Source organism: Trichoplax adhaerens, genomic scaffold, assembly GCF_000150275.1.
Source record: "Trichoplax adhaerens TRIADscaffold_1 genomic scaffold, whole genome shotgun sequence".
Taxonomy (NCBI): Eukaryota; Metazoa; Placozoa; class Uniplacotomia; order Trichoplacea; family Trichoplacidae; genus Trichoplax; species Trichoplax adhaerens.
In genome coordinates this window covers 1,095,986-1,112,597 of record NW_002060943.1, presented here as the reverse complement: position 1 = coordinate 1,112,597, position 16,612 = coordinate 1,095,986, and the positions used below count along the sequence as shown (strand labels likewise).

The window sequence follows — 16,612 nt, the reverse complement described above, 5'->3', positions numbered from 1 at the left end:
CCTCATCGATCAATTGATAATCATCGACAGCGGTCACACGACGATGACAGGATGGGAGCTCGTCATAGAGGCAACTATGATATACATGATAGTAGAAGTCATCGCCCTTACGATCGACAGCACTATAGTAGCGATGATCATTACAATCATTTTTATAGAGATCATAGAAATTACAATGATCGTTATCCATCATCGTATAACCATGATGGATGGAATCGAGATAGAAGACAGGACGCAAGACCTGATCGATCATACGAGTCCGACTTGAACCGTACGAGCGACAGAAAACGATTTAAACCTTACGGCTAAATTTAACATAGATTAAATGTCTTTTACACCTTATTATCATCCAGTGATAGTTATTAGTAAAATTTAAATTATTTCTGCTCTTTAATTATGGATCGACCATTTGCCTTTAAGGTGATCCGTATATAGAATTAGCAATGTAAAATACAGTACTTTGGTGGTATCAATTTGGTACCGCATCAGACAAACTATCTAAACTATATCTGCACTGATCTGCTGAAAGCAGTTTATATACCTTCATCGATCATCGTAAATAAACTGACGCAGTTACAGAGAACTGACAAATTTTTTTATTCTATACAACTAATTTATAATAGAACATAAACTGATTTTACATGTTTCCTATTAATAATATTATTGAAATGATTTACATATAATGAGTGTCATGTATACTTCAAATTGTATGTATGCATCTTATTGCGGGAGGTTATGGTATATACGTAAGTTGTACAAGTGCGCTAAAACAAAGTCAAGTTATGATGGATACTGGTTGTAATCATTTTATGTGCAATAAAATTAAGAAATCTCGCTTATAACTGTAGCTATCGATAGGTAATATGTTTAGTATTAAATAAAATAAATAACCAGAGCATCATCACCAATACGACTGTAACAACGATTATAATTACCGCGTTATTAATTCGCTGGTCAAACTATATTGAAATTAGATTTGTCCATTACAGATCGCTTTAGTTGCCTGTTATATAAAGAACTACGTTGACAGTACTGCTCGTAATACCTTATATCATCATTTTAGATTACTCTTTATCTCTGAAAAACTTCTAGTATAAACTACGAATGCATATACATTAATTATTGTCAGTCAATAACAATATATTAAATTAATCAATTTTCAATTGTATTATCTAAGTTCACTATAGAGAATAATGCTGCTAAGAATTAGTTTACATCTGAGAATATAGTGTAACAGAAGTATAATAACTTAATTCTGATACTCGACAGGGTCCACGGTATTAAAATTGAAATTTTTTCGAGCCTCTTCATTATCTCTATCGATATTTCTCCATTTTCGAGTAGCTAGATTAGTTAATGGAAAGATTGCATTAATACATCTTGGATAATGTCAGTCTTAAATTCTATTAATAATAGCAGAATGATATAATTAAAATCGTTTTATAACTGTCCTTACGTTTTTTGTATGCATTCCATATTCGAATAGTTTTATCCCATGATACAGAAATATACTAAAATAAAAGTTAAAGAACAAGATGAATTGTATGAAAATGGTCCAATAAATTATTATCGTCTTAGGAAATACAATGTATTGTCAATTCCCATTTCCACACCTGATTTCTCTCATGGATATGGATAATGTCTCTAACAGAATCTTTATGTCCATAATTTGTTTGTACTAATGTTTTATATTCCGGGTCGTAGACTCTGATGTAAACAGACAGAGCAACGTATTAATACAACATACTATTTCAATTCAATAGTTACGCTTATGGGTTAATCGAAACTTCTCTACGGCACCTAATGGCATGTTGGACACCAGCTAAGATACAGCCATTAATTTGATCTATGCACAGGACGGCGACACTACCATGGGCATTTAAAACTGTATCATATGAAATTCCATCAGCAGTCTAGAGAAGCCACCAATGCATAATAATTTAGACAAAGTTATTTTTTGCAGTTATGAATAATCAATGGCTAAACATTTAGATCTAAGCGACTAAGAACCTCCACTAATGTTTATTTAGTAACGACATCGATAGAAAGAAATTTTCATACCCATAATCTTATTGTTCCATCTTCAGATCCTGTAATCCAAAGTTGATGAAGAGCGCACCATCTTACCTAAGCATATTTCATTCGATATTAATTTATATCTGACTTAATAGCCATCATAACTATAGTACGCATTAACAAATCATACTTTTACGCACTATGCATATAAATATGCGTGTCTATATCTATCAGAAGGGTACGGTAGCTAATTGTTCATAATTTATTTATCATTCAAACCTGAGTTACTTCGCCATCGTGACCTTGCAAAACGTTAACTAATCTCATCTCTGAACCTCGAGATGAAAATTGACGTACGTAAACTAAGCGATCTGATGAAGCATAGGCGAATTCGTTTCTAAATATAATACATAAAATGATAGCTGTTTAATTGAATATCTATGTTTCCATATAGGAGTAGTTAAGATCAAATTTTTCGATTTAAACTTCATGATTATACCATAGCTACGGATAATAAGTCTAGTGAAGATTCCCATTATGTTACTGTATATCTATATGAATGTAACACAATCAATCTCAGAATTTTAAACTATATCATGGCATCACTATTTTCGATAGTAATGACATACAGATACCCATACAAAAACATCAGTGCACAGAAGGTACTGAATCATAAGAGATATCTTATGCAGCTTATTCATTCATCTATAGGGTACTTAATTTGTACAAGAAAGGATAATTGAGTATTTAATTGATCATCTTTGTTCTGATCGACTAATAAGCTAGTCTTCTACTGTAATAAACTCCGACTTTTCGATCTATTAAACCAAGATACGGTAAAAATTAGAGATATAATTGAATTCTAACTGAAGATGCAGTAGTGGTACTGGTATTCTCTAGTAAATCATTCATCATCGGGCTACATTGGTTAGTTGTATAGAAATTTTGCATCTCTTTCCTAACGATGCAAACAGTACTACAGCATTTTTATTCAATTAGCCCAATAATTATCGCTCTTCCATAAATGATTGCTAATTTACTAATAGGGTCTAAAATACACCGTAGGTAGATCGTTTATTTGGTCTGATAGATCAATGTTTTATTTACAACCCCATGCTGTCTCTGGAATTTGAAATGATGATAGGTGTAATTCGATAATCCTAAATTTCAATAATGACTTTCTAATGAGGTGTTAAGAAATTTACAATAATGTTTAGGCTATACTTTGATCAGATTCCAGGGTTCATAGGTCAATCTTAACATACGAGAATTAATTGATTAACAGATTCTCTGTATCTATCCAAAAACTTAATAACTAGCATAAAGCCCGCTCGTTACATTTCACGTACTGCAATTCCTTGTTACTTTACTCACTATTAAATAAATAATAATATTTGATTCTATCTGTCATTCTATGCTTATAAGTAATATTTCAAGCAAATATTATATATCATAAATTAGACCTGCGCTCGTTATGCTTTTTGTACTGTAACACACTACCAATTAGCTTGATGCTTATGTTTGAAAATCTAAAGCTTAAACTATTCTATCTAATATAACAGCACAAATCGCAAAATATGCAAAATACAACAAAATTCTCCTGGTCATACCTCTCTTTACAATACTCAATGTCCAATATAATACCATCCGAAGCTAGTTCATCGTTATTGTTGCTATAATCATCATCCCCTCGCAAAATATCATGAAGCCTGGAATAAATAATTACAATCAAAGTAGTAGAAATTAATATCCATATTTAAATTCAGATAATAATATCGACTCTAAACGCAGAATCTGCATAGTGTGTGCACTCATAAAAGGCAAATGTTTTACTTTTTTGCTTCTAAATCCCATACATAGATCTTACGATCCCAACCACCGCTAATCTGAAATAATTACATTTTCAAATCAATTATCTTGGCTCTGTTACCATGTAACTTCCAAAGCACCCTATAGAACTTGATGACAGCCTTAATCCATATAAAAATAAGTTCTACCCACCAAATAAGTTGTGTCATATCCACTCCCTCGTTCAACAATTGCTAAGCTAGTCACACAGCCTGTATGACCAGTTAAAACAAATTTACAAATGAAGCCCGCAACACGATTATTAACAGATTCCTGATCCTAGATAATTGCAGATTACAATAACTTAATTCTACATGGAAATATCCATATTCAGAATACTTTTAAATATCGGCTGATTTTGCAGATAATTAATGAAATGATAGCATGTGAAAAGATTAATTAAGTATGCTTGGAGCAATTTTTCATAATTAAGATCATTAGTAAGCTATCATTTGAACAAATTCGCTATAAAATTTCCTATACTGATTTATAACAGTAGTAAATGCATTAAAAGCTATATAGAAACGTAATTGATTTAATGATATAATCGCTATAAAATCTCTATGTTGCAATGGCTCTATGTACACAGTTATTAATAAAAATATGTAATCTATTCTATACCTACCGCTTGTAGGCTACCATGTTTCTTTAGTAAGTCTGAATTAGCATCAAGCAATACAGAATATCTCTCAACTAGGCCTGCATCTTTAGGAGGATCAATATTGTTCAATAAATTGATAGCGGTTTCATCAAAGCCCCAAACATCTACACATATTTATAAAAATGGATACTTTAAGATTTTGTCAAGTACATGAGATACTGATCTTATAGCATGAAAGCAACAAATTGAAAGTATGAATGTAAACGTATTGATATTCTCAATAAATCAACATTTAATAATTGGAATGGCCGTTATTCTATTCAATTATATTATTCGTCCTCTCCAAATTTTTCAAATTATGTCACTAACTTACAAATATTGCTGTCTTCTGAAGCAATAACCAAGTCATCTAGGCTTTCAATAAAGATAGACTTGATATATGCGCAGTTGTTGCTACTACGTACTCTATTTAATGCCTATATTGTAGAATTATACGAGAAGTCATGCAGGAAAGGTAAGTAAGTAAAGAACTAATTTATGGTTAAATCTTGTGCTGGTATTTCAGAGAAATAAATTTATACTATTTGTTGTTTTCTGATTAAATCTGCTTATTACCGTGCTTTCGCTGGATGATGACGATAGTATTGAGGGACTGAATGATTGTCGAGATGGATTAGAATCACCAGTGGTAATAATCGATGATATTGACGATAGAAATCTTTCACGATTGACGTTATAGACTTTTCTGCAATCTTCTTCCTGCTTTTCCATTAATTGTATAGCTAATTTTGAGGTGGCTTCGGAATAATTATAAATTTCTTTCGTGTAAGTGAAATTATTGGCTTGCAATTGCTCCCATTTGGCAATTTCTCCTTTAGTAGTACCAGTAAACATTAAAATTGGAGCTTTGCGAGCTAAAAAGTAAAAAATAAATGTATGCTAGTTACAAAATGATAATACATACCTATTAATCTTACAATAAAATTCTATCGTTATCTTTAAAATTAATATTTCCCATAAATCGAACAATCTAATTGCTTTTTTTTAGAGTAATGTCACTGCATATTAGTACACTTTTGTATTCTTCCGGTAATTAATAAATACTGATAATATCTGAAATAACTTCATCATCTGTTATTATATCGGCTTATTTAGTAATCCATAACACTAATATTTGAAGCAACATTCTGATGATTTCATGCATTTACTGGCCCGATCATCAATAACTGTGTACATATTTAAATAGTTGGAATTAAATTATTATTAATGTACTTCTTTAGAATTCACATAATCTAGACATTGCTATATGGTAATTGCTGGCCTATCTATTAATTTATACTATGATTAATGAAGCTATTACTTATTTCATTTATTTTATCTAGTAATTTTAATGCCTTTTACTGTTCGCTTAATATAATTAATAATTATCTTAGTTATCCCCGAAGTGCAATCAGATAAAAATTCATTTATAGTTAGTAAATATCAGCCTACACAGACAGTATCTATTTTACTTATGTAAGTACAATTCAAATTGCATCATAATCGACGTAAGACATTTAAAAATATTTTCTTCAAAATAAATCCAACTTTTATCTATTCCATTCGATAGCCCAAACACTGTGATATGGAGTACTACTAATTCAATAATTTGTTACTAATACGATAAAAGAATAACACTAGAGACTGATCTTCTGGCTGAAGTGACCCTAACAGTTAAAAACTAAGTTCGAATAAGAATGTAAAAATTTTAATATACTACTTATTTAACTGATGTTAATAAGCCATACATTATCGGAAGAGATTAAATTTTCCTTACTATAAGTTAATGAATCCAAACCACTATGAAATTTGAGTGCAGTCACACAACCAGATGGATTGTACTTCCAAGTGATAATCTGCCTTCGATTCGTTGATGCTAAATAAATTTCCAAATTTATCACATTGCATATACTACTTACGAACTTTTATGACTTCGATACAATCAGTTTGATAGAATCAACTATAGCTGTAAAGAGTCTTTTTCTAATATTAGATGACAACTCATTGAGAAACCTCTTATAGATTAAATGTAAGTCTTACCAATAACCGTATTCATTTCGTGAACATACATTAAAGATGTAATGATGTAGCTAAAATAAGATGAATTAAATTATATTCCAGCAAAGTAGATTAAGCAAGTTGTTTTTGAATTTAAACAAATTTAGAAAAATTTACAAGATGTAAAGATATAGCTAAGATAAGGTGGATTAAATTATATTCCAGCAGAAAACATTAACCAAGTTATTTTTGAATCTAAATGGATTTCGAGAGACTCATAATCATCTCCATAACTGTAAAACACTTACTTTTCTCCCTCATAATCATCATTTTGAAATGTTCCGATAAAATCAGAAACCTATCATAACCGTCAATTTGTAATTTTTTATTTGTTTTTATAAATACATAAATCTTCATTTATCATTATATTCATTAAATAAGTATTAAATTCGCAATATAATAGATAATAGCTAGTATTTACATCTTCTCCAGTTTTCGGGTCAAATAAATTAGCTTTAGGTGATCCAGCAGCTATCCATATGGTTTTTGAACGTTGAACGTAGCATAAATCGTTAATTGCTTCCCTATCATCAATTGAATTATAGATTAAAATGTTTATATGACATCATAAAATGTACATAAAAAATTTTAACCAATACCGGTTCTTCTTTACAGAAATTTTAAATTTAGAGTAACTCTTTAGATGCTGGATGACTATATATTTCATTCGCGTGCTTAATACATACGTGAAAGCATCATGCTTCAAAATGACTTTACCATCTTGTGACCAAACTTTAACAATTTTATCAAATGATCCAGTTACAATCCTAAATCAAAAATAGAGATTACTAACGGTAACTGAAGATTCAGTAACATTAAAACTGTCTAGCACAAACAATACGAACATCAAGAGATTATTGCTTTACCAAGTATTGTTTTCGTTATCCGAAAAAATTTCTAATGATGTTATTCCAGCATCATGGGCTGCATTAACTCTATGAAATTTTGTAAATTAAATTATGTTACAAATGATTTATGTAATTAAATTTAAATAGTATAATTAAGGAATAGACTTTAATCTTTATATATTAGAATAGAGACTCCTCCGCTATAAACGTTAAATTGTTTGTTATTTTCAATTATGAATTCTGATAATATAGCTTTAAACGAACATATAAAAAGATAGCATGCTCTACGTATTTAACTAATTGGCATATTAGACGCAGTTTTAGAATTTTAACTGGCTTATCATTTCTTAAGTGTATATAAATAAATTGTACCACAAAATTCATCTTTTATGCGGTATGATAATTTAATAATACGCCAACTATGCACGTTAACAATTATAACTACTACTTTTTGAATGGCTCAAGATATCTATACCATATACCGGATGTAAATATCAATACCATTCATTAAATTACCGGAGGTAATCTGATATTAATTTTAACAGCTGCGTTTCCGTAGTTGAACAATCCCATATATTATACGTATGCGATACTAATTGATTTAAACTTTGCTCAATTATTAATTAAATGCTTACGATATTCAAGACTTACTTGGTTACAATTTTTAATCCAACATCCCCTGGATAATAATAGGCGTCATAGATAATTAAGCGCCGGTCATAACTGCAATTAAGTAAAACTTATAATATAAGATCATCACTAAAACAGGTCTACATATCAAATCAGTACCATGGCCGGCATATAAGCCGGCTGATTTAATTTAGTAGTACGATTACTTCTAATATTATCTCTGCGTATAAATTTAACGAAATGCTTAATAGGTAAATGTTTTACCTTCCAGTATAAACACGAGATTCATTACATCGGATGCACTTGACAATATCATCGTTTTCTTCCGAAACAAAGGCTATATTAAAATAAGCCTTGATATTTAATAATAATGCTATTGCAGAAATTAAATTTTCAAATAGCTTTCTTTTTGGTTGCATTTGTGATTACTGTATAGCTGTACAGTATCTATCTTTACTTAAATTAAATTTAAAATATCCGATGGCTAAGAAATTGCTAACTAAAGAGAATAATAGACGTAATAATTAATTTTGCACTACAGTAGTTATAGGAATTAATATTCCTGAAGTTTGATAACTTCCGATGACTTAAAATGCATGTAAACAATTCTCAGAATATATTTAAAATTTGTATATATTACGTGTGTCATTCTCAAATAGGCTATTAGCATCTTTGGATAGTTCTAAAATGAAGGAAATATCAAAAAATGAAATATCGAAAATGATAAGAAAATCGTCTTATAAATGATTACTACTGGACATCGTTGTTCACGTACCATACTTTAAAGCAAACAAAAAGACACCATTTTTAACACCCAATACTAGTAAATTTTTTCGCGAATTAAAGCCCATCGCATAGATTGGCAATCCCAGCTACAAATAATTATAAGAAAATACAATTGTTTAAATTAAGACAATTAGTAAAAGCTCTAAAATTTTACTTTGAAAAGTTTTTAAATTAAATGAGGCATGGCATTCAATTGGTAAGATAACACTATTTCTATATGAATGTCAACATTACATATAATAGGAGCTGAAAATCAGTCAACTTACACCAAAAATCTCATGTGCTGATCCAGCGGTACCCCAAGCAATAATTGTTCCATCATTAGATGATGAGAAAAAAAGTTTTGATTCAGCCCTATCATATGTAGCAATAGACAATTTCGAATTTGAAATGCTACTGTTAAGCTACAATTTTAATTTCATCGAATTAATCATTTGTTCCTTACCAGTAAAAATAATCCGTTATCCAACCGGAATGTAATTGGGTTGACGATATCACTTGGCCTGTATCCACTTCCATAGTTTTAGTAAGACCATCTACAGTATTATAGTTTTATTAGAACGATTTGTTGTCAAGAAACAGCTTGTAGTATGCAAAATTTATAGTTTGTGGCATCTGAATTATTATACAAGTAGTCCATGAAAATTTTTTCCTTGTGGTCAAAAATTTTTGATCTTACAGTATCTCCTTACAAACCAGAAGGATTATAAATAATGATTAATACTCTTGTGCAAGAGTTGCAAAGATTTCTTCGTTTAATAGAAATCCTAGGTGTACAATATTTTTAAGCACCATATTTTGAAAAGTTAGATAATTGGTTGTGATTTTAATTGTGCAATATTATGCAATAAAGGAGTGAATACAAGTATTAGTATATTTAGTAGTGTGAAGACGAGATTTACAGTACAAGATTGCTATTACTATATTTAGATAGAAAAGTTTGAAAATTTGCTTCTGATTGTAATAAGGGATAGTAACTGAAATGTAACGATAGAGAATATGAAAGCTGTTATTAGCTAACCAATTAGAAGAATGTATCATAAGTTTTTGACCGTATGATCAATTTGACGTGATCGCATTCTCTTCAAATTGTCAAGTGATTATGGAATGAATAGTAATGTCACACTTGATTTTGGCTTGAAATTGAGCTATAAATAGACATTATCATAAGCTATTAGAAGTTTGACGGTAATGTAACCAAGATATAAGAACATTACTAGTAATGCTGGTGCCTACGTAATGCATCGTTAATTTAAACGACGCTATCCCTAAAATTCGTTTGTAGTATTGGTTAATGCCAAGTAATTCATGTTTAAGATATACTCGCTATATTATTAGATACGAAAAATACTATACAGTTAAATAATTATATATTATGTTTGTGCCAGATTAATGTAGGGTTCTAAAAGAAAACTACTAGTAATGATAGCGCCTACGTAATACAGCGTTAATTTAAACTACACCACCCTTGAAATTCCTTTCTAGTACTGATTGATATCAAGTAATCCATGTTTAAGAGATATTCACAATATTATCAGATACAAGACATACTATACAGTTTAATAATTATATATTAAGTTAGTGCCAGATAAATGTAGCGTTCTAACGTTGTCATGAAGTGCACTGATCTATCTTAAGATTGTATCGTCAAACTCACCTTCGAAGCCGATGATATAAACCCGGCGTGCTGGATGATAACCAATAGCTGTAATTTGCTTGTTATGCGAATCTTTGATAAAGAACTGCCTTTCCATAGACATGATGTTCAATAGTTTCCAATTCTGATATTAAATTCGATCCACGAATAGGAATACAAGTTAGAGTTTGTTTTAAAACTATATCTCAGAGCGCGTAATTGAATCAATCGTTAGAATTGTTTCTTGCGGTAATTCGTCCTTATTGGAGATGCTTTATACTACCGTAGATGGGTATCCAACAATTTTTGTTGCAATAGTGTAGTTTATAGTAGCGTATTATTGGAAGGAGGTAGCATTACTTTTATGACAATGTCGGTAAAGTATTAAAATTAAAATTTCACATTAATACGTATGCAGAAATGTAATACTCCTTGTCGATATAGTCTATATGCTAATCTACTTATGTATCTAGCTTTTCATGGCTAGTCAACGTTACGCCTATGATCGATTGACCAGCATTCCTTCAACTTCTATCGGTAGTTGAGTGATGCAGTCAATACTATTCGTGTTATTCTAGAGGCACTATTACATTAGTAATGGATGAATATCCGGTACACTACTGTTGCGCTAGTAGTGTAACTACGGTCATGTTCTATTTAAATAGTCAGCACACGCCTAGAAGGTAGTTATACGAGTGCAGAAAATATTCTGTTTTGTATAACAGAATCGGTCAATCGGCGTAATGTACATATAGAATTATGTGATGGTAGACTGTTGGTCTCATTGTTCGACAGTTTACTCTAGTAATACTCATGTTAGTCGTAGACAATATTGTTCGATCACAGCACTACTGAATGCGTTAGAATAAGTTACAAGCAGTACTCCCACCGTAGAAAGTAATAATAAAATAGAATCACTAGCCCCTGTACTTTTTTATACATTTGCTAAAAGAGTAGAATATCTCCAGTGTACTTAGTCTTAATCATTTACCGGATGGATGTTTTGGGGCTTGCTGTAGGAGTGGGAGAATTATATCCAATACCGTTTCCATGGTAACGAGAAAGATTCCCTCATTTTCCTGGTGTTAGCTAGAGCTGTTCATTAGCTCGTTACTTGTTACTCGTTTGGCCACAGTCAGTTTAGAGACTCTTCAATAATTCCTAGTCCTGTATACTATACTGCTAGTCCTTAGTGCAGCGTGAATGTAATTAAAATATTGAGTATATAAGTTAGAAAGAGCATGAAGCAGTTCTGGTCCATTTCTGGGTTCAAGAAACATCCCCCTATTTGTTCAATCCCAAACGACGAGTTGCTTCTTCTCACTTCTTCATAACCCACTCAACCTAAGCAGTAGCAAAAAAAGACTACAGTATAGTTATCAAGTGCTATTTAGACACTGTATTACGATAATTTGGCAGGCATGAACCACCAAGATACTGAATATCCTTATTGCATAGCTAGTATCAAATTACAATTCTCACATTATAATTATAGGCCCAAAGCTCTATCCTGTGCTAATTATTACCAGCATAATGAAGTTTGGGTCTTAATAAGTGTTTATAGCTCACTTAGCTAACTTAGCTCCGACACTATATGTTGGCCAATTACAATCACCACAAGATCTGCTTTCTTGATTCAAGGGGCTGCAATTTTGATGTATAGAGATTTGGTTATACCGTAGTTAACTGTCTGGACTTAATTGCTGTAGAAAGCATGGCAGAGTACTTCTAGAGTATGAGCAGCTGCAAATTACGATTGCAAGATATAGTCTAATTTAATTATTTATTATAGGCTAAAGCTTCGATTTACGTTTGCTATTCTAATACATACCACGTCAATGTTATTAACTTGCAGCAAAGGTACCAAGCACAAAGCTGTGGAGGACGTTATCGCATTTTATAGGCTACAGCGATTAGTATACTTCCAATTAGATCTCTAAGTTTATTCTACACTGGAAACCGTTAACAGCACCATATGAGTCAAAAATACTGTGATTTATTTACAGTTAAGAAAGAAACAACGAAATTCAGTAAGTGAAGTAATTTGTTACTCGTACTCAATATACGCGGATATAACACAGCTTAACTAACAGACAAAAGACAACAATTTACTATCATAAAGGATTGTACCTACGGTAATTTCGATAGGTTTACCAGAAACTTCAGCCATAGCATGCTACATCTCAGTATTTCAAAATGAGACCATAAAAGCATATTATAAATCACGAGATGCATCCCGACTGTTACCCTAAGTGCAGAAACTGTATGCTACAAATCTCCGAATAAGGTTCTGCAGTATCTCTTTCAAACCCCTTGATTAACAAGCTCCCCGGTCATACCAGTGACTACTAAATACTCCTCTTCTATCTAAAATTTTTTGCCTTGTAGATCAGTTTTCTCTCTAGTTCGATAGAGAGAGAGTGAGTAAGTTCATTTTAATGCGGCAGAATTAATCATGACATCATTCCAGTCCATACGATGGGAGCTCCCAAGGAAGCTCTCGCCAACACAACGGAATGGACCTGGACGGACATGTTTTCATCTAGCTTGTATAGTACAGTACGTATACAGTACGTATACTGTATAGACTAGTATAGAGCTTGCTCTCGCAGATTCCTAGCAGATACTTTCCCAAAGACTGCAAAATCTCATCAAGAAACGTGCCTGATCACAGTAGGCAATCCATCCAAGCCTATTAATCAGTTGGATTTGAACCTTTCCTTCCAATAGATCGGTTGCATGACATTAAAATGAAAGTAATCATTGTGCTATCCAAGCTATAACTGATGATATGCTTGACATTATCAACGCCAGTTGTTTGCATTTTGATCGATGAGCAAGTTGGAATAACACAAATTCATTATAATTATTCTACAACGCTATTTGAAAGTCCGGTAAGCAGATTAAACTCATGGTTTGGATGTTGAAATGTCGTAAATTCACCTTTTATTCAGTTATTGCGTATCAATCCGTTGGCAGAATGTACTTCTATGTTTATATTACTTTGAAGGATAGGTAGCCATTTTAATTAGTAATTACTATATTTATATATTCAATTCATGGTTATTGTCTTGAATGGAACGAACAAGAAGAGAAAATCGACTCTTGGATGAGTTGATCTTAGGCACTTGTAGTCTGTTGTACATTAAAGTCAGAAGAATCCTCTATCATTAAGATGCTAGTCTGCCTTCAATAAGAAATAGAAGCGTTGGGTAAAATTGAATAACAATCAGAGTATAACAATCTTTTCGACTAATTTAAGTCAATTTTTTAGTCATTGAAAATGTCGTATACCATACGTTATCATTTACGAGTATTAATGGATATGCAATGATCCTTGGATTGGGTAAAGTATAGCCCTTGCAATGGATTGAAACTGTGTAGTAAATCCTACAGGGTAGTGTCTAGGTGGTTTAGTCAACTAAAATCTTTCAGTAGATTTTAGTCATTTCTTTATTTCAGTTGTGATCGGTACAGGATACAGTATGATTTAATGATGGATTTCAATCATGATTACAAATGGTAGACTGCAGTTTCATCGAAGAACTTAATTATGTACTGTATTCTAGACGATTATATTGATGGCGTATGAAATAGTCAATAGAATCTTTTAAATTAAATATTCCTATTGTACCAACAAACGGTGTATTTCTAATTTATAACATATTTTAGACTCTCATCCAGTCTTGAAGAAATTACTTCTATTGTATGATTATAAATCCAAAAGTCTATCCATTCTTCTCATTCATAACGAGAATATTCCTCCAAAAGTTGTGAAAGTAAACTCACTATTAAATTACATTTCTATTACTTTGTTGGCTAGTAATGTAATTTTGTCACTCCATAAAGTATTGAAAGCGTCTTTTTCGTTCCTACGGTATTGTTCTAATCCAATAGTAAGCAAATACTATCTATCTACAGACGATCTGATAACACACTAATTACAATAACAAGGAATCATTTGGGATAGGCATCAGGAAAAGATGCAACAACAACATTAATAACACTGTCATGACACTGTGAATGGATGCATATAGATGTAGGTGATAGAGTAATTTCGTGGGTGCTACCAGTAGGTGTAAAATAATGTACTATCCGCTAGAAAATTAACGTGTTATCCTTTTCTTCTGGTTAGGCAAAACTTGAATTCGTTCCGCAATCTTCAAAGCAGACACTAATCGATGAATTCAAGCCATTATTATCCCAATATGGTTAGCTCGACACAGCAAACTTATGCTTTACGACGGTATATGATATCGGTTTTGGCCATTGCAAGCCTAGTCTTTTTTGTAACGTTCCTCGTCATTATGCCTTTAACGTGTCGTAATTTATCATTTTCTTATTATTATAAAAAGCATGAATTGAATAATTATATTAATAAGAAATTACATCAAAATGAAGCAAGAGCTCATAAAGCTAACGAACAATTACAACAATTTATACAAAATATTGGTCCTGATCGATTAAAGGAAGAATTCAACAAACGCCTTCATCAACCTCATCAACAATTCTGTTTTGGTTTAGTATCCACTGGGCGGAAATATAATCCAAAATATTTAACTCAAGTTGTTGCTAGATTAATACCACAAATTTATAAGGACACATCGACTACCTTAATTATTTATAATGCTAATAGTCCTCCTAAAATCAATCGTGATGCTGTTCAATTATCCAAATATCTGCCAATTGTCACTCGATCATCATCGAAAAATCAACAATATAACGATGGGACTGCATCCAAAGAATCTGTCGATTATCTTTATATCTTAAAAAAATGTATCCAAACTAACGCACGTTATATTATTATACTGGAAGATGATGCATTGCCAACTACCGATTTCATCGAAAATTTACATTACATTATTCACAAGACTTTACCTACTGACAGTCTATCGCGCTCAACTTGGGCTTTTATTAAATTATATTATCCTGAAAAATGGCAAGGTTGGGGTAATCCAGAAGTACCTGAATTAATCATAACATCTGGTCAATTGGCTACTGTTTTTGCCATCGTTTGGAATATTCTATCCTGGAAAAATATATTTTTAAGGGGATATCGGCGTATATTTCTATCTTGGCTCATTTTCATTATAGTATTGTGTTATGCCATCTTGTTTTTAGCTTTACTTGGTAGACAACACTTGATCGAATTACGCAAATTAAGTCGTTCATTTTATACCCTGGTCCCAGCGCCTGAGTGCTGTACACCAGCAATAATTTATCCTCTCGATAAAGCCATATTATTAGCCGATTATTTAGCCAATAATAGCCTCGAACGACCTATTGATTTTATTATCGATGACTTTATTAAAAAGAATAAATTAGAGAAATTTCTAATATTGCCTAATCTTGTCTCTCACATTGGTCTAATTAGTAGTTTAAGTCATAAAAGTTATTCTCCAAATCCGTATAATTATGATTTTATTTTTGACCCTTAAAGGTGATCATTCTATTTGATAAGTTTGAAATTATTCCCAACATTTTTCATCGAGATGATATTGTGGTATACATTTTACTCTTGTAAATATTCCATTTCGAATATCACATCGATTGTGTCTTGTTGCCTACGTAAAGTTATTTCAATATTTATGGTGGAACTTCCTTTGAATTACTAGCGATTGCATTCACTTCAACAAATCAACAAAACTAATATACGATATGATCTCGGTAATTTTGTGGCATATCAACGTACTGTAATTATAACGTAGTTAACATTGGTGGCTTTTAACAATTAACTTGCAGCACTGATTCAGCATACAATAACGATTAAAATATAGATTAACGACTTGTAATGAACAGATGCTATTTGATGTAATTTGTATGTATGTGATACAATACATACATACACTCGCATCTCCCTTTTACGCTAAAAAGACTACGCATACATGATATATTGATTATTAATGAAATTTCAATGTTATATCACATCAAAGATTTTGTAAAGTGTCAGCAAAATGGTAATTCTATGATATTACTTGGCAACTGATGCTAATGATATTGTATAAAGACAGTGTCATCATTTTACTCATCTTCATCAATGCAGGACTTTTATGATTATATCGATGCATTTTATCAATAAATTAATGCCTGTGTTGGGTAAAGATGTTGACGCAAAGTTACTCATGCTAAGCCGATACTGTAGTCCACAGG

General features: G+C 31.6%; 2 protein-coding genes across 2 annotated transcripts; one reads left to right on the top strand and one right to left on the bottom strand.

Moving 5' to 3' along the window:
* Nucleotides 1–637: 637 nt before the first annotated feature.
* Nucleotides 638–10,586, bottom strand: TRIADDRAFT_51347 (uncharacterized protein; the record flags this gene model as incomplete). The annotated part of the gene is made up of 23 exons (XM_002107603.1): nt 638–648; nt 1,457–1,511; nt 1,614–1,707; nt 1,801–1,913; nt 2,062–2,127; nt 2,296–2,413; nt 3,627–3,725; nt 3,850–3,902; nt 4,018–4,143; nt 4,490–4,629; nt 4,839–4,941; nt 5,081–5,379; nt 6,545–6,594; nt 6,811–6,860; nt 6,984–7,086; nt 7,249–7,329; nt 7,429–7,497; nt 8,062–8,133; nt 8,305–8,377; nt 8,816–8,912; nt 9,093–9,180; nt 9,272–9,362; nt 10,484–10,586. 23 exons carry the CDS (start codon nt 10,584–10,586, stop codon nt 638–640), a joined length of 2,154 nt encoding a protein of 717 aa, XP_002107639.1.
* Nucleotides 10,587–14,670: 4,084 nt separating this feature from the next.
* TRIADDRAFT_51346 (uncharacterized protein) lies at nt 14,671–15,900 on the top strand (the record flags this gene model as incomplete). The annotated part of the gene is made up of 1 exon (XM_002108409.1): nt 14,671–15,900. The coding sequence occupies one exon, from the start codon at nt 14,671–14,673 to the stop codon at nt 15,898–15,900; it is 1,230 nt and encodes a 409-aa protein (XP_002108445.1).
* Between the last annotated feature and the right edge of the window lie 712 nt (nt 15,901–16,612).